A 22,225-nucleotide genomic window follows, 5' to 3' on the forward strand; every position below is an offset into this window, starting at 1 on the left:
GATCGTTGCAAGCAAAATTTAATTAAATTTAAAGGGCCTTAAAAGTACAAACTAAGACTTTATGAAAAGACTACTAGGTTTAAACTCAGCAACCTGATTAATGAAAAATGCAAAAATAACAAACATCGCTCTCCTAACAAGTATTTACTTATTTTTTTCCATTTTCAATTTTTCTGCAAAGGAATAAAAACAAGTATCCTTGTTCTACCCCCTAGTGTACAGTTCTTAAAAATCAATCAATTTGATATCTTTAACATCTGTACGAGCTTAAGTAATCCCTCTTTCTTCAAACTTTTTAGGCAAATAATCCCATGCCATGCGGGGAAAACAACACCCTTAAAAATATATTAATAAATAAATCACTACACATTTGGAGCACTCATTAAGTTGACATACATGAAGCCTTTTTACAAGGAATGTATATATATGGCGCTAGCCAAAGCCTTTTAGACTACAAACTCTAATTGGAAGTTACAGCAAGTTGACAGTTTCTTTAAGGAGATTTAAAAATATAAGAAGATACTTACTAGTAAGTTTAAAATTTATTTACAGCACCTTAAGTAACAACATTCTTATTTTTATTTTTAATAGGTATGAAAGAAATCCTCTAAAGAACAAATCTCCACTGTATGCATTCTTGTCGGAGGAAGAAACGCTGGAGAATCCAGACACATCACATGTCAAAACCAACGGAGAGGAGATGCATTTTCCGATGTGTGTAAAAATTGGTTGAAAAGGATGAGAACTGACGAAATTGATGACGGTGTCAAAAACTACGTTCAAAGAGAGAGAATTTGAGAATAACAAATTAGAAAAACCTCTTGCTAAAGATACAGCTTGGATGCACGATATTTTTATGGTTAATTAAACAAATATATTTGAATGCAACGAATACAAGTAAGGCCCTAAGTTGCTATAATCAATGAGCATGTCACCCTTCCAACTTCTTTCGGCACGTTTTGTTAATTTAAATCTAAATCAGTCTTTTTTTACGGTCCATTTGTGTATCTATGTGAAATAGAAACTATCTTTAAGGGGACGGTGGACTTTAAAAATTAGTTTTTTAAGTTTTGTGTTTTCAACAAGAAATGTTATACATACACGTATTATAAGATCAGCTTATAAAACAGATGTTCAAAATTTCAATTTATTTTAATTTAAAAATTTGTTAAACAAATAATTACTTATTTTAATTAAATATTAAAAATGCTCCTTGCGCGCTAATTTTAAATATTTTTTTCTAATTTTTCCTTTATGTTAGTTATAAAGACTTGACAAAAGTTTTTGTGTATCCGTTATTAAATATGATGGATCAGAAATTTTTAAAAAGGATTTTTGTAAACTTAAACCTAGTTTTCGGAAAAATGTCACCTTTTGTTAAACATTATCACAAGTTTAAACTTCTTAATGACCTCATATCCAAAATAACATATATAGACCAACTGTAACATATAACAAGACAGATTCTGCCAAATATCATTCATTTTTAACTAAAAATGAGACGCATGGAGCATTTTCAAGACATACAAACTGCGAAAAATTTTGTTTTGAGAAAACTGAATTTAAAGTTTTTCTTCAAACTTACATTTAATACATGGTCATGAGAAACAACAAATTAAATATGAATATGTAGACACTAGATAACATTTTCGTTTCACTTAACTATTTTTAATCTCATAATATTAAATATGAGAAAAAATAAACATATCGCGAATAATCATGTGATTCGAAGTTAGAGGTAGAACCAATTTTCGCATTATACCCAATGAAACTTTTAAAATTCACTCACTTCATATGTTTTACCTTCATTTGCATTATCTTTTAATGTACAATATTTTTACTATTTCAGTTTTTTCCCAAGTAGGTAAACTTCTCTTTTTTGCTTTGGTTCAAGGGACGTTAATCACGCTTCCTGCAACAAGTATAGAAAACGAGTTTGTTTCTTCCTGTTCTACACGTATAGTATTCACATAACCAAACTTAAATTCAATTAATAGTTATCAATACCGACATTTCTAGCCTTTTTTTTTTTTTTAAAGAAATAAGCACTTCGTTTTGGCAAATATATAAATTATTATATCAGTAAATAACTGTTGAAACACATTTTTAAAAATTTTCTCCAAAATTTAAAGGGTAAAGTTTACGTTGTTTACCCATTTTAAATGCTTGTAACTTCTTTAAAAATTAGAATATTTGAGCTTGGTTTTTTTGCATACAATGTAGTTACTTATAGGGAATATGATGAGAGTAAAGAAACAAATTCAATATTTTGGTTGATTTTTAGCTATTTTAGAGTCCACCGTCTCCTTAAAATAAATAAAGGAAAAAACGTCCTTTTTTATAATGCAGATGAAATAAGTGATTAGTATCAGTGAGCGTAGATCTGAAATATGCCGGCAAAGTATTCACTTAAAGAAAAGCACAGGCACACTAAAAGTCGTCCTATAAAGTCATACTTAATAATTAACGGAAGCCATAAGGTAGAAAGTAATTCGTATTTAAATAAAACGAGTTACAATATTTATATACAAAACAATTGGGACAGTCCACTACACTATTTGGCGATAGTTATAAATGAAGTCATCAGTAAGCACACGTATTTACAAATAACCAAATTAAAATGGCGAATTAAGTGGCTAATGCTAATTTTGATTTACATTATAAGCTATGGGTTTCTATAGAATTTTGGTATTGCTACAAGCTTTAACTCTTGATGCAGAAACTATTGTGCATAAAGAGCAAATTTTGAGTCCTAGGAATATATTATATGACATTAGAAACATCACTTGTTATTTATACTTAAAATTTATGCAATACTAAAAACATTTTACGATCGTAAAGAATCAAAATGCTACTTGGAAATACATATTTTTTTTACATGTCTAACTTTCTCATATGGATAAATGGTGTAATGAATAATTTGGGATTATAATGAAAGGCCTCATACTGCGTGATCTGGCAACAAGCCAGAAGAGGTTGTTCTTCAAAGTGGAACCACCACCACCTTCTTATGCACGTCAACAGACATGCAACGAAGCTATTTTAGGAAAAGTACACAGTTTTAACAGAAATTCATAACGCACTTATAAGTCATTAAATCACTTATACTTATCTTAAACTGTTAATTGAGGTCACTAAAATTCATGGAAAATATGCACACTTTATCTTAAAGAAACCACCAGGTTCATTATCAGTCGTAGAGCAACAACATGACTTCCTAGCGTGATAACGTGAAAATTCGAAGAACATGCCGTAGTTATCCTTCGCTGAGCACCAATCATTTTGAATTTGTTTTTACGAACATTATGCAAACGGTGGGTACCCCCACGAAAGAAATTCAATTTCGATTAGGGACGGAGGATGACTCGACCTATAGAAAATCAATTGCCATCAACAGAGATTCAGTGCTTCGATCCGGCGGTGTTTTAAATTCAAATCCGTGAAACATTTCTGTGATGGGTTGGAGAATTAGAAATTCTGAACGAAAAGCAAGCCCAGCGCTAGAAATTCTCCCAACTAAAGCAATACTACCTATGTTTTCTCTTTTTTAGGTACTACTACTCAAGAACTGCCGAATCCGCAACTTACAGGCTGATTCAGCTGCAAACTTAGACACCGCATTAGTCGTGCACGACTCCCTTCTTCTTTCGTTCGCTTCGTCATCCAGAATGTGCATCACGTTCCATTTTATCCTTAATATACAGAAGGGGAAGAGAATAATTTTTTTCTGGGGGAGGAAATACGTATAACATTTATATTTATTTCCAAATTATTCATTTGCGACATTTCCACCATCTAAATGAGCAGATTCGACGGTTTTTCTTTTATTAACTCGAAGAAGGAACGAATTTAACATCAGAAATAAATATTTCAGATTTCTGGCCCGGCGAGACTTGATGATGCCGCTGTAGTTGCATGAAGGCTCTTCAGAGGATTTTGGTGAACTAAAAATGCATTTAGAAATGCTGAAGTGGATTTGCATACATTTCGTAACGAAAGCGAGAGGCACTTAAAAAACATGAATAAATTTATTCGACATGATAACCTCCTTCACACAGATCAACCTTTTTTTCACAACCAAAGGCGTAAGATTTGAAAAGTCATCGGAAAATTTCTAAGCATTAATTCCGCTTAAATATATGCATATATACATAAGTACTGCATCCTTATGTGTGAGACACTGCTCGTTTGAAAAGATCAACAAAATTACTACCACCATAAGCTTAGGGAGGAAAAAATAAGAAAAGAAAAAAAAAAAAAAAAAAAGGAATCAGGTCAATTAATGATTAGACAATGAAACGCTGAATCACCTAAATGAATAAGCCTAACAATTACAATAAATCACATTATTAATTAAGGACTTTCAAGTAAAGTATGGGACTAGGCAAGAAAATAATCAGCATGTTGGTGCCAATGCATAACGCTTTACAAACGTAACCCTTAGCGAATGAATTGGCTCTTCAGTTGAATAATGAACTAGATTATTTAAAAAGTGTATTTTAAAAAACTGAGTTCTTCAATATATTCTTGATTTCTGATTTGTGAAATTCATAATGGGCTTGGGCATTAAGAACTTCACAAATCATGTGAAGATTTATGAAGCTCATAATAGACATGTTATTTTTAAACTAGCGAAGAAATTAGCGTGAATTTCACAACGTTTAAAGCTTTGCACACTGAGATATAATGGGGAAAATAAGACAGTATCGTACACTCTAAAGAGTTCTTTTGTGGGAGGAAAAAGTATTAAACTATCATACCAGAGCTCTATAATAGAGAGAGAAGATAAAGATTTGTTTCGGCCCAACTCATTTAATTCTCCTTCTCAGATAATTATTTTAGGTATGTTATTTAATTTTTCAATGCATATAAGTATCTTACAGTTTAATAAGTACGGACAGAAAATTAAATATGGACCGATTTCTTTTCTCTCTATATATATATATCTGCTGTTTTACTTACATCATTTTAGGATTTTTATTAAAAAAAATTTTTTTTAATGGTCGGCCGCTTTATTTAATAGTTATTCAGCCTTGCACCACTGCAACGGCCGAAAATGTGTGTCAGGTGTCCTCCAGTGTAGGGATCCTACGTCCGCAGTAGCTTTTCATGGAGAACCAAGGGCCTCATTTTCATAATATCATGGAATTTCCTGTCAAAACTAACATCGTATCGATAGGTGTGGACTTCACAGTTCCTGTAATCAAGCGAAGATCTTGGTTTTGCATCAATTGAAGTTTATTAACCACCGACTGTGGGGCTGTGATGAGAGCTGCACAACAACACGTTATTAAAAGCAGGATATAAGTATTAAATGTAATGTTAAGAGTGGACCGAGCGCACCACCAGATACATCCTCCTGCACGCTTAAGAATACTAAGTCTATTGGAAACACGTTCGGTAAGCTGCTCAACATGAAGCTACCAAATTAATTTATTATTAAAAGTCACTCTCAAATAAGTAAAGTTGTCCGTGTTGGTAATCAAAGTATCTTGGTACTTTAACTCTGGGCGAAAAATTTCATGGGTTAGAGAAAAAGACTGTGAAGCTGTCTTCCAAATTTACAGTCATATTATTTTCTTCACATCAATTCGAGAGCACCTGCAGAGCCTTATTTCAAGGTTTTTTGCACCATGTTTTTCAGCTTAATAACCAAATCATCAGCAAATAGTAGACAGAAGTAGATCCAAATTACCAAATCATCAGCATATAGTAGACCCCAAATTACCAAATCATCAGCAAATAATAGTCAATTAATACGCGGTGTCGATTTAAGAGAAGAAACTGGATCATTGGTAGGAGTTACTAGCTGCGTCATTTTTAATATATATATATATATATATATATGTCATAATAAAAGCAAAGGAAAGGACGGAACACTGTAGATGCGTGATTAGACCCATATTGAAGAAGAATTTTGATTGCGTAGTATGCTAGTAATGCTAACTTGGTAATATCTAAAGAATTTGGCAGTCGAAGCGATTTTAATTCCATTTTTATTTCCAATTGATATTTGTGGCCACAATCACTTGGCACTCTAGTCGTGCCTTTCCACAGAAGATTTACATTTTTATATATTGTCAAGATAGAAAGCAAGCCAGCGAAATTACATCTTAGCAGAGTAGAGGGCAAAAGCTGAAGTGCGTAGTTATGCAAGATGGAAGCACGCGAAGAGAAAAGTTTTTGTTTGCAATTCGGTGATTGGTCGTCAAGAGGCATCTGATATTAACGGTTACGTAAGATCGCATGATTAATTTGAATGACGCAATGCAGAGAAGTTATTACGATTTTAGAATAGAGAGGAAGAATTAATGTTTATAGTTATATTATAATTCTGATTCATATAATTTTATATTACATATATGCATATTAAAAATGACGCAGCTAGTAACTGTATATTAAAAATGACGCAGCTAATAATAAAATGACGCAGCTAGTAACTGATCCATAAAGAAGCCAGTAAATTAAAACATTTGGAGAATGAATCTTCAAACTTTACTCTCCAAGTCCTATGGCTTGTAAAAGACCTAATCCAAATAAATTTTGATGAAATACCAATACTCGGGGGATTCTGCTTCCAGACAGAATCATGAGCACCCTTAAAATCAACATAAACAGCTGTCAAAATGTTTTTGTCATCCAAAAAAGTATCATTGCAAATAAAAATATTCGTGGATTATATTTAGAAGACTAAAACACTTCCATGCGAAATCAAAACTAAATATGCCAGAATTTAAATGTACATACTACAAAATACGTACGTACTCTGAGATGAACCACAGTGTGTGCTACGAATGTAACGAACCACACGCCACTAAGCAGTGTTTACTTTGCTTGTGGCTTGCTGATGAACCATTTAAAAGCTTCCCACGGATTTACTTAATGCCACTGTCATTAAGTAACCAAATATGTCACCCAAAGCGATGCGATACCAAATAAAAAAATATAGTTAAGAATTTTGATAATACTTGTAGTAAATATGAAAATGTTAATATAGGTATAATAAATACTAAAAAGAGGCAAAAAAGAATGGAAAAATAAACAGCAAGTGGGGTTAAACTTCACAACTTATGATATTCCTCTTCTGCATTTGTCACGTTTCCCATTAAAAATTACACAAATGATATTGCTGTCACAGATTTACACGAAATAATCAACAACATTTTCAGTAATAAAGAATAAAAAACTGTGTCACTATTTTACTAGCTTTTCATGCTAATTTTTACTCTAATGGGATGAAAATCATTTATTTAATTATTTTTTACTTTCTTATTTTAACTAGAAGCATACTCTATCACAAACTGCAGTCATAAGAAAATGTGAAGATAATATTTATAAAGATGTATTCTTCTTTATTAAAGTCAAGTACTTTTTGTCCTTTCATATTCATGCTCTTTGAGGTACTTCTGCCAGAGGTTTAAAATCAGTAACTGTAAAATAAGACTGACATCAAATATATTGTTACGGAAAATCAAGCTTTTCAAATCAGGAATAATTATGCAAAATTTAGAAAAGTGACGCCTTAAGGTTTTTCTCAATCTACCGTTTTATTTCAGAGTTCTCATTCGAAGGAAAAAATTAAATTCGAATTATATTTCTATAGCAAGCTTCTCGACTATTGGCACCAAGAAATTATCTGTGATGAATTCAAGAAATTTTCACGACCCCATTCGCTGAAACGTATTCCAATAAGTAAGAAAAAAAAAAAAAAAAATCCGATGGAAAGCATGATCTGCGCGTATTCCATTTTTTTAAACAGTCAACAGTGAATGATATTCTAAACTATTTTTAGCATCATGCACTATTAATTACAGGTATGCGAATAAAACAGAAATAGATTAACAGATTGGGGGGAAAAGAGAGATATTTTTTATGTCTGCTCAGTCTTTTGTCAGCGTACTGTAAAAAAGAAATTGAAAACATTTCTTGATTAATCACACGGACGTTTCCAGCAAAACTATACAACACCGCAATTCAAATACAAGAGATGAAAGTTACTTATTACAGAATCTCGGATGAATTGTGTTTCAAACATACGATCGTATGCCTCAAAAGTCTAGGCAGCATAGCAATGGCGATAAGTTTCAAAATATTGCAACCACCACTAAAAAGATGAGAAACAAAACTGCATTTGAAAGGAGCACAGAAAACATTAAATCCTTTCTCCCTTTGTGCATATTTTTTTTCTCCAAAATTTCCCCCCGTTTTACGGTCTATACATAATCATTGTCAAAGCTAGAAGAGTAGGGAGAGAAAAATAAAAGCAGGTGGTACGAAATGAAAGGGAGAACCGGAAGGGGAAAAAAGTTTTTTCCTGCACATGTTACAATGGGCAGGAGGTGATACAACTCTGTCTTTTATATGGATTGCGCAGGAAAAATGAGGACAAAACGACTTAAGGTATGGACAGAAGAGTGTTGATGGGATTTCATAACAAAAATAGCAGTTAGTCAAGTGACAATTTCACAAGCAATTATCCCATAAAATCTGTTACATAAGCCATGTTATAAATACTTAACTATTACTCATTCCCATTTTTTAGTAATATTTTCGTGTGAGGGAGAGAATCACATCTCGAAATATTGAAAAGCATTTTGAATTATGGACTACAATACTTTTTCGAGAAATCTTTTCTGATTACTTGAACATTTTTGCATTGAAAAATCAAAGAAATCAAAGAATAAAATAATCAAAAATTGATTTTGAGAATTTTAGTTAAAAGACTGTACATTTTTCAAGCCTCAAAATTATGTACGTAAAATTTTCAATGAAGTTTAAGGGTGGAAAGCATAAAAATTACATATTCGAAGAAAAATCACATCTGTCGGCATGTTCATGAAATTTCTGGACACTTTAGTAGAAATCAACTGCTGTCTTTCAGTCTGTTATTACGCTTCCTTGAACTTTTGAAATCTTGTCAAAATTATAAAATTTCACTTTTGGGAGCCTAAAACGTATGATTTCACTTTGAGGAACAATATGTTACCAATGCAAAAGGATGATTAATAAAAGTTACACTCTTCTTTTCTATCAAAAGCTTGACTCTTAACTGCATTGTGAAAAGGAAAAACAAAAAATCCGTTATCTGATCAAGCTTTTCCTGGCTTAATGCAGCAAATTCTTTTCCGAATTGTTGGATCTGTTGCTTCTTAGTAGAAATTTCTCATGATTTACCATCAATAAATAAATAAATACACAATTGAAACTGAAACCACTAAATAAACAAATTTACAAAAAGTTTCTAAAAGCAATTTTTTTTCTCTTACTGAAGTAAATGGTTGTCGATTTCTATCTGATTTAAAAAATCGTTTCGTTATTATTTATAGTTTCTTTAAAAAATTCGGCCTAAAAACTCTACTTAAACACTGTTCTAGATAGATGCTCGGGAAACACGTATTTAACACTGCAAAAATATCTATTTCGAGTATCTTAAATGCCATTTTTAATGGCTGGCACATCTCAACACAGCAGAAAAACTACAGAAAACTTGAGAGGCATTCAAGTTAGTTTCATTTATATGGCAACAACAGTCTAAACTTATTCATTCCATTTTATATCACAAATTTAATTAATTTCTTTTAATGGCTAGGACGTTACTAACTGTTGAATAAAAACTGTGCTCGTGTAAGCCCCCTCCGAGGGCATTTCTTCCCTTAGGAGAGTTAGTCATCGTGTACTTAGTCTTTTCAAATAAACAACACCCCCCCACAAAAAAAGGGGGGAACAGGATTTTTTTAAAAGAATTTTCTACTTGTTTGTAAAACTACATTTTAATCAGCTTGGAATTTTTTAAAATAGGAAAACGTAAATATTAATTTTTCTAAAGTTTTCACAGTACTTTTATTTATACCATTACGCTGCATTCGACTTTCATATTTGCACTATACTTGTCATTATATGATTTCTTCAATGTGTGTGTTTGACAAAAAAAGATCAAGAAATTCTGAAAAATCAACAGTAGAGATTTTAACGAAGAGAGAGGAAATAAGAAAATTCCAACGATTTTTTTTCTCCCTGGCAGAGGAATACATTGACAAACACAGTAAAAAATTAGATTTTTTAAAGGTAATTTTTTCTCTACATAAATTATCTTAAAAACCCGCGAAGGCATTGCGTTATTTAAGAGGGAGGGAAAGCTGAAAGTATGAACGATAATTACGCAATACATTGCACTAATCTAAATGCACACGTTTCAGTAAAATCGTTTTATTATTACCCATTATTTACCTTTCCAAAAGAGCAAATCCTTAACGGCTACTATTATACAATAACGATTCGTGAGAAAACGATATACTCGCAATTCGTAAGAAATTCATATGAAATATTATTTCATATGTGAAATAATATTTCATATCTATTACAGTTTGCTTCATGTGCAATACATATGAAATAAACTCTTGCTGATGTAATAATACAAATGATGTTAATAAGGAGAAATTTAAAATATGTGTTCACTTATTTTAAACTAGATGGCGCCATTGTTTACAGGGACAGTTATTACATAGCCCCAATCCTTACCATATTTTATGATTTTTTTATATAAAACGAGATCAACAGAGATTAATAATTAATAATATTAATGCAGCAAATTACTTCCATAACATGAACTGCTGTTGTTTGATATATTTTTTTAAAAAAAAGCAAACTGTATGAAAAACTCTATCGCTTTCTGGCAATGAAATATGTTTATGCAATGCTGTTGTTATTAAAACAGCAGGTACTGAGATGTTTTGTGTTCTTTTTAAATGTGCATCCTTAATTGGCTTCAAACTGGAAATGCATTTTTGGAATCCGCAAATGAATTAAGAAAAATAACTCATTTGTGGATTCCTAATACGCGCTTCCGTAATTGCACGCTTCACGCTGCTATTCGTAAAAATTTTCGTAATTTCTACTTGTCTTTCAAATTACATTCGCAGCAGGAATCAGCCTTTGCCAATACTTTTCGCGTGCGAATCTCCGTATCGGGAAATTACAACAGAAAGCAATTACAAGCCTGCCTTTATGATATCAGTTAAATTATCTACACAAACTCTAATCTGAAAAGTCTTACTCGTGTTTTCATAATGGGATTTCAGAATTCTTTAAGAAAGGCATTACACAGTTTTAAGTAATCTATCCAAACATTTTGGAATTTTATATCGAAGCAATTAGAAAAAACGGCAGGAATCTAACGAAATGCTGTGTTGTAAACATACTACTTTAATTTTAGGACAATGATTGAAGGAGGGGGTAGAAAGAAGAGTTATTTAATTCCATACTTTAAAAGTTCACGAATTTAATAGACTTCCTTAAAGAAAAGATACGATTATGATAACTAAAATAAGATATGAAGTTTTAACAACGCAAGTTTGAAATTCACCAAACGAAAGCCATGTTAGTAATTTATACTGACAGCATCATCAAATTTATAAGTTCAGACCCTGTTTACGTTCTCAGCACTGTTTTCCGTTCCTGTCAAAAAAAAAAAAAAAATAAATAAATAAAACAAAATAAGAACTTCTTGTTGAGCTCATCCAGTTTTTAAAAAATCGCACATAACAAAGTTTTCTTTCTCCTCCACCTGATATTTCGAACCGTTTACAGATATGACATTCTTTGTGGGCAACTGAATTTCAGACACCGTATCTGACCCAAGTTTCTCCCGCCCTAAAAAAAAAAAAAAAAAAAAAAAGTTTATCTTATTGAATACACCGTTTTTTTTATCCGTGCTGCATTGAGCTAGCACGCATATTTTCGAGATAAGCCCGCAAAACACAGCATCAGGAGCCATTTTTACTCCGAGTATGCCATCTTGGATTATCTTGGTCGAAACAAAAATGGATGCCGTACATTCACAATCCATACGATTTCCAGCTTATTTTGAATGTCAGTCGTATTCGTAGTTCTAATACTCGGAGTAGTAAAGTAATAAGAAGAGAGGAAATCGTTCCGTGTGGCATGCAAACGGAACGATGCAGTCTGTTTTGTTTCTTATGTAAAGAAGTTAAACATAAACATGATTCTAACTTTCCATAAAAAACAATTCGGCCACAAGCAACAAGGATTTTCGAAATTAATGAGTCATTTACAGCAAGGGTTCTGAAAGCCTATTAAGATGGAATACATCATAGATTAATTTGAATTGCAATTTTCAGAGGAAAGTCAGGAAATTCTTTTGCTACATAATGGTCGCAAAACTCCGATCCAGGGGTTCTCAACCGGTGATACGCAAGAGAAAAATAGGTGGTACGCAAAGAAGCAAAGTATTTTTAACTATTAAATTCAAAAATTAAAACCCCAACATTCTGATACAGTTTTTTCACTAACACTCGTAAATTTATGCGATCTGAACTTCGTTCAAGAGTACCACCGGTGGTAGCAGTATTTGGTAGTGGTGGTACTAAAGGTTTTCAATTTTTGTTTAGATGGTACGCGTTGGTCGAAAGGTTGAGAACCGCTGCTCCAATCTAAACTAGATCGCGATCTTACAAGAAATACTGTGCAATAAAAAGCGTATTATTTAATGTCCCTCAGAGTTACCATTGAAAGTCAATCGAGAATTTTCTTTAAAGGTATTAAAATTATGCCCATTAAAAAAAAAAAAAAAAAAAGACGAACTTACCTTTTTTAAATGACCAGTAGCGGTGCCCATGAAAGCAACAGTGTAATCATGGGTGGAAGTAGCAGCAACGGAAGTCAAAAGAAGTCCAGAATAAGTAAGAACAGGAGTGGCTTCAATAGGCATGCTGCCCCCAAGTGGCGTATTAACGTCCATACCACAAAAATCGTCATTGATTTGCACTTGCTGCAAAAGAAATAAAGAAGTAAGTTAGAAAATATAAGTGCCATTAGAAGGTATACACTTTCACAAGAAATTAACAATTTCATTAATAACAAAGTATAACATACCAATGTTTACAACAGACGAACTTAAATTTCCACTAAGTGCTGTTTAGGTTACACAAATAAATAAAAAACAAAGGATAAAATATTTTTTCCTACCATTTTTGAGAGAGCTTATGACATGGAAAAAGTAATAATTAAGCGTTGTGTATAGCATTTTTCTTCAGTACTAAATTATTCATGAATAACAATTGGCCCACCAGCGGCCGAGCGGTAAAGTCGCTGAACACTGGTAGTTCGGTCCGAGGTTCGAATCCCGCGAACGGGCTGGCTGCATGGGCGTTTTCGTGGTTTTCCCCATGTGTAACGTGTATACGAGCCAGTTTCCCTTAGAAAGTCCTCCACGAAGGCATCCCTCTCCTTAGGCAGATAGCCCTCGAGGCTTTGCCATAATCACACACACATGAATAACAATTAAATTCATAAAATAAATTATGTTGCACTAAGTTAAGAAGCAATAACAAGATATTAACATTGTTTGCCTTTTAATCTATCTATCTATCTAGTTGCATATATATATATGTATAATAGCTTCACACGAAAGTTACTTTTAAAAAACTTTAAGGAGAGATTTTATCATGCTGTTTTAATTAGGTAACAAAAATCATGAAACTTCAGTTTAGCCATACTTTCAGTAAGGGGTTCGGAATCAACAAATACAACTTTTTTAAAATTCGAAAAATTGAACGTAAAGCTCATAGAAATAAGAAAATTATAATTGTGTGCTTTATATAATTTGTAGAAAATTAATTTAAACAGTTTAAAATGTTCCTAATTTAGTCAACGAATTAAATCAGTGAACGGTTTTAGCCAACATTACAATGGGAAAAAAAAAATAAACAATTAAAAGCTAAATCGTGCCAAATAACATCAGCTAACTTTTCTATAAAGAAGTTAATATGTTATTTAGTTTTACTCATTTATTAGTAAAACTGATTGAAATATCGAGTTATCAACAAATCAGTAGCACTTTTGATTATCCGCCTTCCCACCTTCAACGTTCCATAAAACTGCCACGTTTTTAGTGTACTTTCGAGTGTACACGCGACAATGCCAAAATCAAGTATGCCACATGCCCCATTTGTGTTTGAACACATGTTGATTTATACACTTTACATTTAACCGTCAGTTCGCTAAACGATACCTATCGACAGTAAAAATATAAACATCGTCCATATAGACTTTTGTTTATGCTCATAAATTCTTTTTTACTGCTTTTTTATTATGATTTATGAAGAGAACAATAGCAGCAAGCCATGAAGATAGTCAAACATATTGTTTCTCATAAATAACAAATTTGCTAACGAGTTGGCCACTTTTGATGGAGGTACGGTTTCGTTTGGTTTGGTTTACGGCAAATTCGAGGGCTATCTACCTAAGGGAACTCCAAGGAAAACTGGCTCGTATACATGTTACACATGGGGAAAAACGCCGGTGCAGTCAGTCCGCTCGCCGGGATTCGAACTCCGGACCGAAGTGACCACCAATGTTCAGAGACTTTACGGCTCGGCCGTTGGATGAGTTCATGAAGGTGCGGATAATGCCTAATCATGTTGCATAAGGCTTTCGGTCTATTTAATACGAAGTAGTCTTTTCCCGATTTCCCTTCAAAATCACGATTGCTACTTCTTAAACAATAAGTTTTGCTAAATTGTTTTTCACACCAATAAGAAAAAATTAAGCCATTGTTGAATATATTCTTTGTTAAAATATTTTACATTTCTTTCATCAGTAACTGAAAAGGTCAGATGTTATTGGGATAAACAAGCAAGATAACATAAATGAATAAATAAAGTCAAATAAATTTGCCAGCTGAATGAATATACTACAATGACTACTTAGGAATTCACAGTTATCAGATGGATACACTTTCCCATCCACGCACAAGAGGCACAGCAGTTGATTAGGATGGGTTTCTCATTTACGAGCACCCCAGTTTTCAATTTTAAAATAGTAGAATTTGATTTCAATTATTTATATTTTTGATTTTATATCCGAGAGAACCTTCGCCAAGGGCCTTCCTTTCCTTTTAGCTCTAAGCACAAGCGACGACAAATCCCTGCTGACTGCTACAGTAACAGCGATCCTGGAGCTTCACCTCTTTCAAACATTCATAATGCTTACCGAGAGTATGTTGTCAAACATTCATAAGCGGCGGCAGCAGAGCTCGTTCAATTATGCAAAAGCATTATACTGCGTGAAGGGAGGTACCACAAAAGTCTGGGTGGTTTAAAAAAAAGGACAGAAATCGAGATAAATACTATTCTAAGAATCTAATGAAATGGATCTGCTGTGACCGCGTACTTTTAACGGATGTGTCCAGAATAGTACTTCTAACCTTTGACTTTTTTATTAGCGTACATTTTTCTCGGGGAAATGCAGTATACGCAAGCAAAGAGATAATAAATTAAAAACAATGAAACTACATTCAGCTATCTCAATGGGCCACATGAGAATTTGAAAGTAACGCAAAAGAGATGTTTAAAATACCAATATGTGTAAAAAGCAAAATATGGGACATAACGCATGAGAAACTTGAATTGAAAATTCTCGCACCAGAATTAATGTGCAAGGGGAAATATAATTACGTTACGTATCTTGTTAATCATTATCCATATTTCCATACCACACAATAAATTAAATAAGCAATAATAAACAGCTGCTTAGCGCTAAATGGAGATGAACATAAACTCATTTAACAAGCTACAAAACTTGACAGTAAACGCACACAGGCTAGATGCCAGGCTTTAGCAGTTTAGCTTAAAGCAATAAACTGCAATAACAATGAAGAACGTTCACATTTCTTGCGTTAACGAATAACGCCGATATTTCTCGCAACTAGAAAGCGTTAATAACATGTAAGCCGTCGAGGGAAACGCAGATCCATGTCGATGAGACAAACACTTTTATATGTTTTATTTCAAATAATGTATTCAGTTCTTTGACAAAAGCTCCATTCCCAGTAACGATAACTGCCTTGCATCAAGTAGATGCTCGAAGAAAGACTGCAGAAAAAAAATCTGCAACAAATAAATACGCATGCATATCTCATATACAACGATGAAAGTCACTACTTGAATATATACTGGAGCCCAATAGTTGCCCGAGGGAAACAAGAATATTGGAAATTTCGAGCACATGATTCCCAAGACGAAAGAAGTTTTCGTAGTTATCTCATGATTTGCATAAATTCCGCCATTTTGTGCTGAATACATTCAGGTTATATCCAAAGAAGGAAAAAATGTTGCGCGTGCTTCACTCACTGGAGAAATTTAATCTGGGTATATATATATGTAACTATATAATATATAATTACACACACACACACACACACATATATATATATATATATATATATATATGTTGTATGAACTTAAATCCATTTAGTGCGAATACAAGTTATTATTACTTGCGCAATTGCTGCAAAGTTAGTTAATAATAATTTATTTCCTAAACCGTATTGATTAATTGATTATATTATCTCCTAAGTTTAATTAAAGTAAAATTATTTTAAAAGTGTGCATCCATACTGGTAAGTTATATTTTGAAAGATGTTTTGAAGTAATTTGAAAGCAAAATGTTAATAATGTTTTAACGGGGACTGGAGTTAAATCATCACGAAGAATAATATTACAATTGTAAAAGTAAAAATTAAAACATGTAATTATTGTCATTGATCGGAAATTAGTTGACTTTTCAAGGGGAACAAACCAACTCCCGTTCAATGATCAATAATTGATAGAAATACGTAAATATGAAAGTGTTTCGTCTTTACTCGAGTTATAAATTAAAGCCAAACCGGCAATTCTAGTCAGGCCAAATATTTCCGCGAATAGTTGTTACTCAAAGAACTGATTCTCATGAAGCATTTTAGTCAATTCAATTTGGAGTAAAAATCAATTACTGTAGAGAAATCTTGTAAAACTCGAGTAATCGTCCCCGACACTATCATCTTTATGTATTTGAGTACTATATTATTTGTAGAAATTAAACATTGGAAATTGTCATTATGAAATCGAAATCAAAGTAAAGTTGAAATAAACATAGAAGATTATAAAAAAGATAAATAATGCAAACTTTGCAAAAACAAATCAAAGAGAACATAAAAATAATATAAAAATAAAATAGAAAATAATATAAATAAGATCAGTGAATGTACATGAAGATATAAAGGCCAGAAAGGTATTAAGTAACTTACATTCTTTCTAGTGGGGGAGTTGGCAGTGTGTTCTCTTCGTGTCTGACTCAGAAGTGTAGGGTGTCCGAAAATTCTTAGCGGCAGTAGGGGCTTTGAATTATATCAGTCGGCAAGACTTGGGTGAAGAAATTTATAATAGTGGGTGGGACTTGGAATTCTTGAGGGATGTATTTTGTGGAGTTCTTATCTGAGAGAGACCGTCTGTTAAGATTTTTTTAAAAATACTAGTGAATGGAAATTAATTAATTTCTGGCTAATTGTCGTGTCGCAATGATTAAGAATTTAAGAAAGGAAAAAGGCATTTTCGCTATCCAAGAGCTAGTAGACAGTCTAAAGGCAGGAAATAGGCCCATTTTTTTAGTAACAGTATAGTAACAGTATATGTCTGAAGACAATTAGCTTTTTACAATATATACAATTGAGTAATTACACTATATACAAATCTTTCAACTGACAGTCATCCAACTTATACCGCCTTCTCAGGTTTAGGAATAAATTATCATATCCCTATCAGTTAAATGATTTAGAGTGAGTATTTAACGCCTGCTCTTTTAAGGCAATGGTTGATAAATTGAAAGAGAATTAGATTATTTTTGAGAATTTTGATAAGGATCAAAATTTCGCGTTGTAAATCTATTGTATCTGTGCATATAGTTTTAATTCGTTGTATTTGATTAATTATAGTATTGTTAATTACTTTTTTGGATATGTTGGAGTTCCAATTTATTAATTTGTTAGTATTGAAATTGAAGTTTCTTGTTTTGTCAAAAAGTAAAATTTTTTTGTAGTTAATGATTTGAAGATCTAGAAAGTCTATGCTATTTTGTGAATTATTAGTTTTATTAAGTTTAAGACAATTCGGATAAATGTCGGAGTTTTCAATTTTACCAAAATTATTAATTGTAATAAGGTCATCAATAAATCTGTAGGTGTGTTTGTAGTAATTTAACTCTTGTGGTTGTAGATTTTTTTGGAAGTTAAATTCTTTGACAAATAAAAAGATATTACAGATCGAGGTGCTGGAATGTAAGCCCATTGGCAATCCTCTGACTTGTTTAAAAAGTTGATTTTGAAACTTGATGTAGTTATGAAAAAGTGTGCATTTTAGGTAGGTTTTCCATTTGTCAAGAGTCATGATATTGAGTATATTAGGGAAAAGTTTTGGTAGATCAAGTAGACTGGTATAGATTTCTTCTAGAGGAAGTGAGGTATATAAGTTTTCAAAATCATAGCAGTTAATGTTTTGGATGTTAATGGTATGAATGGTATTAATGACAGGAGTGTTATTATGAATGATCCAGCAATAGTTATGATTAGTGTTACAATCATTGAAAATAAATTTACAGATTTTATTAAGTTGAATTGAAAAATAATAGTCTATATTTTTCTTGTAATTATTAGTTCCATTAGCTATAAATCTAAATTTTAATGGCGTTTTATGGAATTTGGGAATCGCATAAAGATTAATAAATCTGTTGTAGTTTGCATTGAAAGTAATATTGAGTTTCTTATGAAAAGTTTTAATCCTGTTTATTATAGATGTTTCTGTAAGGTTGGCTGATTGATAAGTAGTTGCGTTGAGAAGTTCTTTATGAATAATCTCAGTGTAGAATTGTTTTCATATAATGCTAAAGTTATTAGTTGCTTTATCTATTTTTGTAATAGTAAAAAGCTGTTTTAATTTACTAATATCAGATGTAAGTTGCGACCAGTTCAGTGTACTTTTAAATTTGAGGTGACTGATTTCTGTGGATATGCGTTGAAGAATTTTAGCTTTCCATTTTAAGAAGGTATCTATGGGAAAATTCAGTTGATAGCTTGCTTTAAATTCGTTGATGTTGTTTTCGAAAGTCTTGTAACAGTAATTTGTAGTCATGTTTCTGACTGGTCTAAATTTTGTACCATAACTCATTAGTGTTTTTAGTTGATGGTTTTGTATGATATTCAGGTTGCCAGTAATTATGTGCTGGTGATGAGAATCTACGTAATTGCTGTAAATTGGTGTCTTACAATGTCATTCTGCAGTTTCATCTATTTCATGGTGGTTAGTAAGCAAGTTGCTTAAGGTCCTTTGATATTTAAATGCAATCATTGGTATAGTGTCAACTGCGGGGAAGTAATCTTTACAATCTCTGATGATTCTTGAGAAATGAATATTGTCAAACTGCGGATGCAGAAAATTGACTTTAAAATAAATTTTGCGTTGAGTGAGACTATTAGAGAGTCTGAAAAGACTAAAATCAAGAATCATGTCTTTAATGATTTGTATGTCGTCGTAGCTTTCTTGAATGAATTTTTTTAGTTTGATAAGGAATTTATTAGTACAGGAGTGTAACCAGTTGAGAAGTTTCTTGGGAAAACAGTCTGAGTCAAAAAAACATTTCAATTGTTTTTTCAATGCAAGTGTATCCAAAGTGGATAAAAATCTCGCATTATTTTTTATTTTGCTTCCTCTTTTTCCTCTCTGCGTTTTGATGCTGTAGAGTTTAAATTGGCTGAAAATAGACTTCTTAGAAGTATCTCTATGACTATGTATATAAGTGTTAAGTCCATATGGATAAAGTGAACGTTGTTTTAGTATATAGAGAGATTCCTGAAAAATTCGTGTTTTGTGATTGGGTATTATATCTAGTATCTGAAGTTGAATAGAGTTGAAGTCATGGTGTTTAAAGTGTTCTAATTCTGCTGTATTAAGTTGTGATGGTGTACTTATTTTAATGTTATTTTTTTGTGCGTTGAATTTTTTGATTTGAGCTCTATGGTTATTGATTCGAAAGTTAAGATTGTTTTTAGTCTGTCCTATATATTTAATATGTCAAGTACCGCATGTAATCATGTAAATACAGTTAAATGTTTTTCATAGAAATTGTTTTTTGGGTTTACCTGTAGCAGGCATGGCGTTAAATTTTCAAGTTTGTCATCTAGTGGAATGACATTTAGTGATTTCAATATGAGTTAAACTAGCAAGATATAAAAGTAAGGAGGCTGCTAACCTTCAATACAGTAAAGTTTTTGTATAAGAACTTTAAAACTTAAAAAGGTTGGAGATAATATATAAAGTGGGTACATTAGGTAAGAGATAAATAGTGCTAATAGCTGCTATTTAGCATATCAAATGTTGTATGAACTTAAATCCATTTAGTGCGAATACAAGTTATTATTACTTGCGCAATTGCTGCAAAGTTAGTTAATAATAATTTATTTCCTAAACCGTATTGATTAATTGATTATATTATCTCCTAAGTTTAATTAAAGTAGAATTATTTTAAAAGTGTGCATCCATACTGGTAAGTTATATTTTGAAAGATGTTTTGAAGTAATTTGAAAGCAAAATGTTAATAATGTTTTAACGGGGACTGGAGTTAAATCATCACGAAGATATAGACCCATTATATAATATTATATAATTTATATACCCATTATATAACACTATATAACATTATATATATATATATATAATTTATCAAGCAAAGCAGTAATAACAATTTGTGAAAAACCAATTTTGGTCTAGAAAACATCTTGCGCAATATGCTGCAAAATAAGTAAAATATAAAAATTGTAGAAAGCTCGCCTAAAAGTTACCAAGAGCTGCTGCTCCAAAAGGTTTAAAACGTTTTCAAAAATTAATACATATGAAAAGCAAATCATTAGACATGTAAAACATAAATAAAATAATATTAAAAAACTGAAAAAGTTAAAAAGTAAGCGGAAAATGGTAAATTAGCCAAATTCGACTTCCAAACAGGCTTTTCAAGGGAAATTTCATTTATTTGAACGTCGAATCAAGCTAACCCCATTACGCGTTTCGCCGAAACAGACAATTGAAACTTTTTCTATATATATATATATATATATATATACTTCAACGAGACCGCTCGTTGAAGTGGTATAGGACGCTGCTGAGCGATAGCCAAGAGCGTTCTGATGTCGTAAATCATGATTCCCCGTCGAAATTTTGGACGGTATGCATTGCTGCACCAATGCGCAAGTCGCTCACTCGCTTTTATGGGACTGCTAAAACGAAGAAGCAGCAGAATACTTCCTTTGAATAACTGCTTTGTTTCCGTTCGCAGTCTCATGGATAAAATGCAAGTCTTCGACCTTCGCGTTTGTGTACTGAGACATAACGCTCGATATCTACACGGGGAATCACGATTTACGCCAGCAAAACGCTTTTATCTATCGCCCGATACTTCAACGTACTGTTTCCGCACTCACATTCCCTTACAAAATGCACTTATTTCGGTCCCTTCTACCAGTATTTACAAACATTTTTCAGACGCTTATCAGCTCACTATGTGTAAGTAAAGGCTGGGATTTACAGTAAACCGAAGACCCTATAATTTACAAATTTCGAACATTGACGATACAAAAAGAGATCCTGCAGCCATTCGAAAATGATGGCTACAGCTTTACATCGCGGGAATGCAATGCACAACCACAAAATACAAAATGCGCAAACACAAGACTCGAAGTTCCACTGTGTATACAAATATATTCATATGAATAGTATTGCTTAAAATATTCCAATATTTGAATTTAATTCAACAGCTACGATTATATATTTTGTTTCGCCACATGAATTTCAAATAAAAAATGAAGAAAATGTTTCTTGTATTTTTCGCAGTTCCTTACCCCCTATAAATATTAAGTTAGAATAGAAAATACTCTGAAATACATCAGATTTTAAGTTTGGAAAATAGCAAAATTTAGGAACAGAACAGCCGCGGACTTTAGGAAAGAACAGAATAGGGAGCGAATCAGAGCTGCTGTCGTATTCAGAAAGCCTAGGAATGAAGGAGGGGGTCATAACAACTGACAAGCGGGAGCGTAGAATGACTCGATTTGTCGGCCAGGTAGCCGGATATTGAAGCAGTGACTGTCTCACAAAGCCGGAGCGGATCTGTGTGGACACCGGAAAAGGACAGACGCATGAAGTTCAGGAGCATGGTACATCCGCATTATTCGCACATAGCGGTTCTATTTCCGTCGTATTGTGTGGGCTAGCCTAAGAATATACAACCTCTTCCCTCTGGAGGACGAAGGCATGCCAAAAGACTGAAACCTTGGCAGTAAGGTAGGAAAATGGGATGCGGTGAGAAAAAGTATCCATAGGAGAAGTTGAGGATTCCAGCCAATGAT

At 32.5% G+C, this 22,225-nt stretch overlaps 1 protein-coding gene across 7 annotated transcripts in view; it reads right to left on the minus strand.

Moving 5' to 3' along the window:
* The window catches only part of LOC118186067 (plexin-A2-like), a 1,141,010-nt gene that overhangs the window by 243,796 nt on the left and 874,989 nt on the right, over nucleotides 1-22,225 (minus strand). For all 7 annotated transcript variants that reach the window (XM_085809149.1, XM_085809147.1, XM_085809148.1 and 4 more), the window contains one exon: nucleotides 12,605-12,787. In XM_085809149.1, coding sequence (XP_085665275.1) covers nucleotides 12,605-12,787 — 183 coding nt within the window. The remainder of the gene's footprint in view (nucleotides 1-12,604; nucleotides 12,788-22,225) is intronic.

Source organism: Stegodyphus dumicola, chromosome X2 (genome assembly GCF_044657685.1).
Source record: "Stegodyphus dumicola isolate Sdum_Otavi_A_Nest chromosome X2, ASM4465768v1".
Taxonomy (NCBI): Eukaryota; Metazoa; Arthropoda; class Arachnida; order Araneae; family Eresidae; genus Stegodyphus; species Stegodyphus dumicola.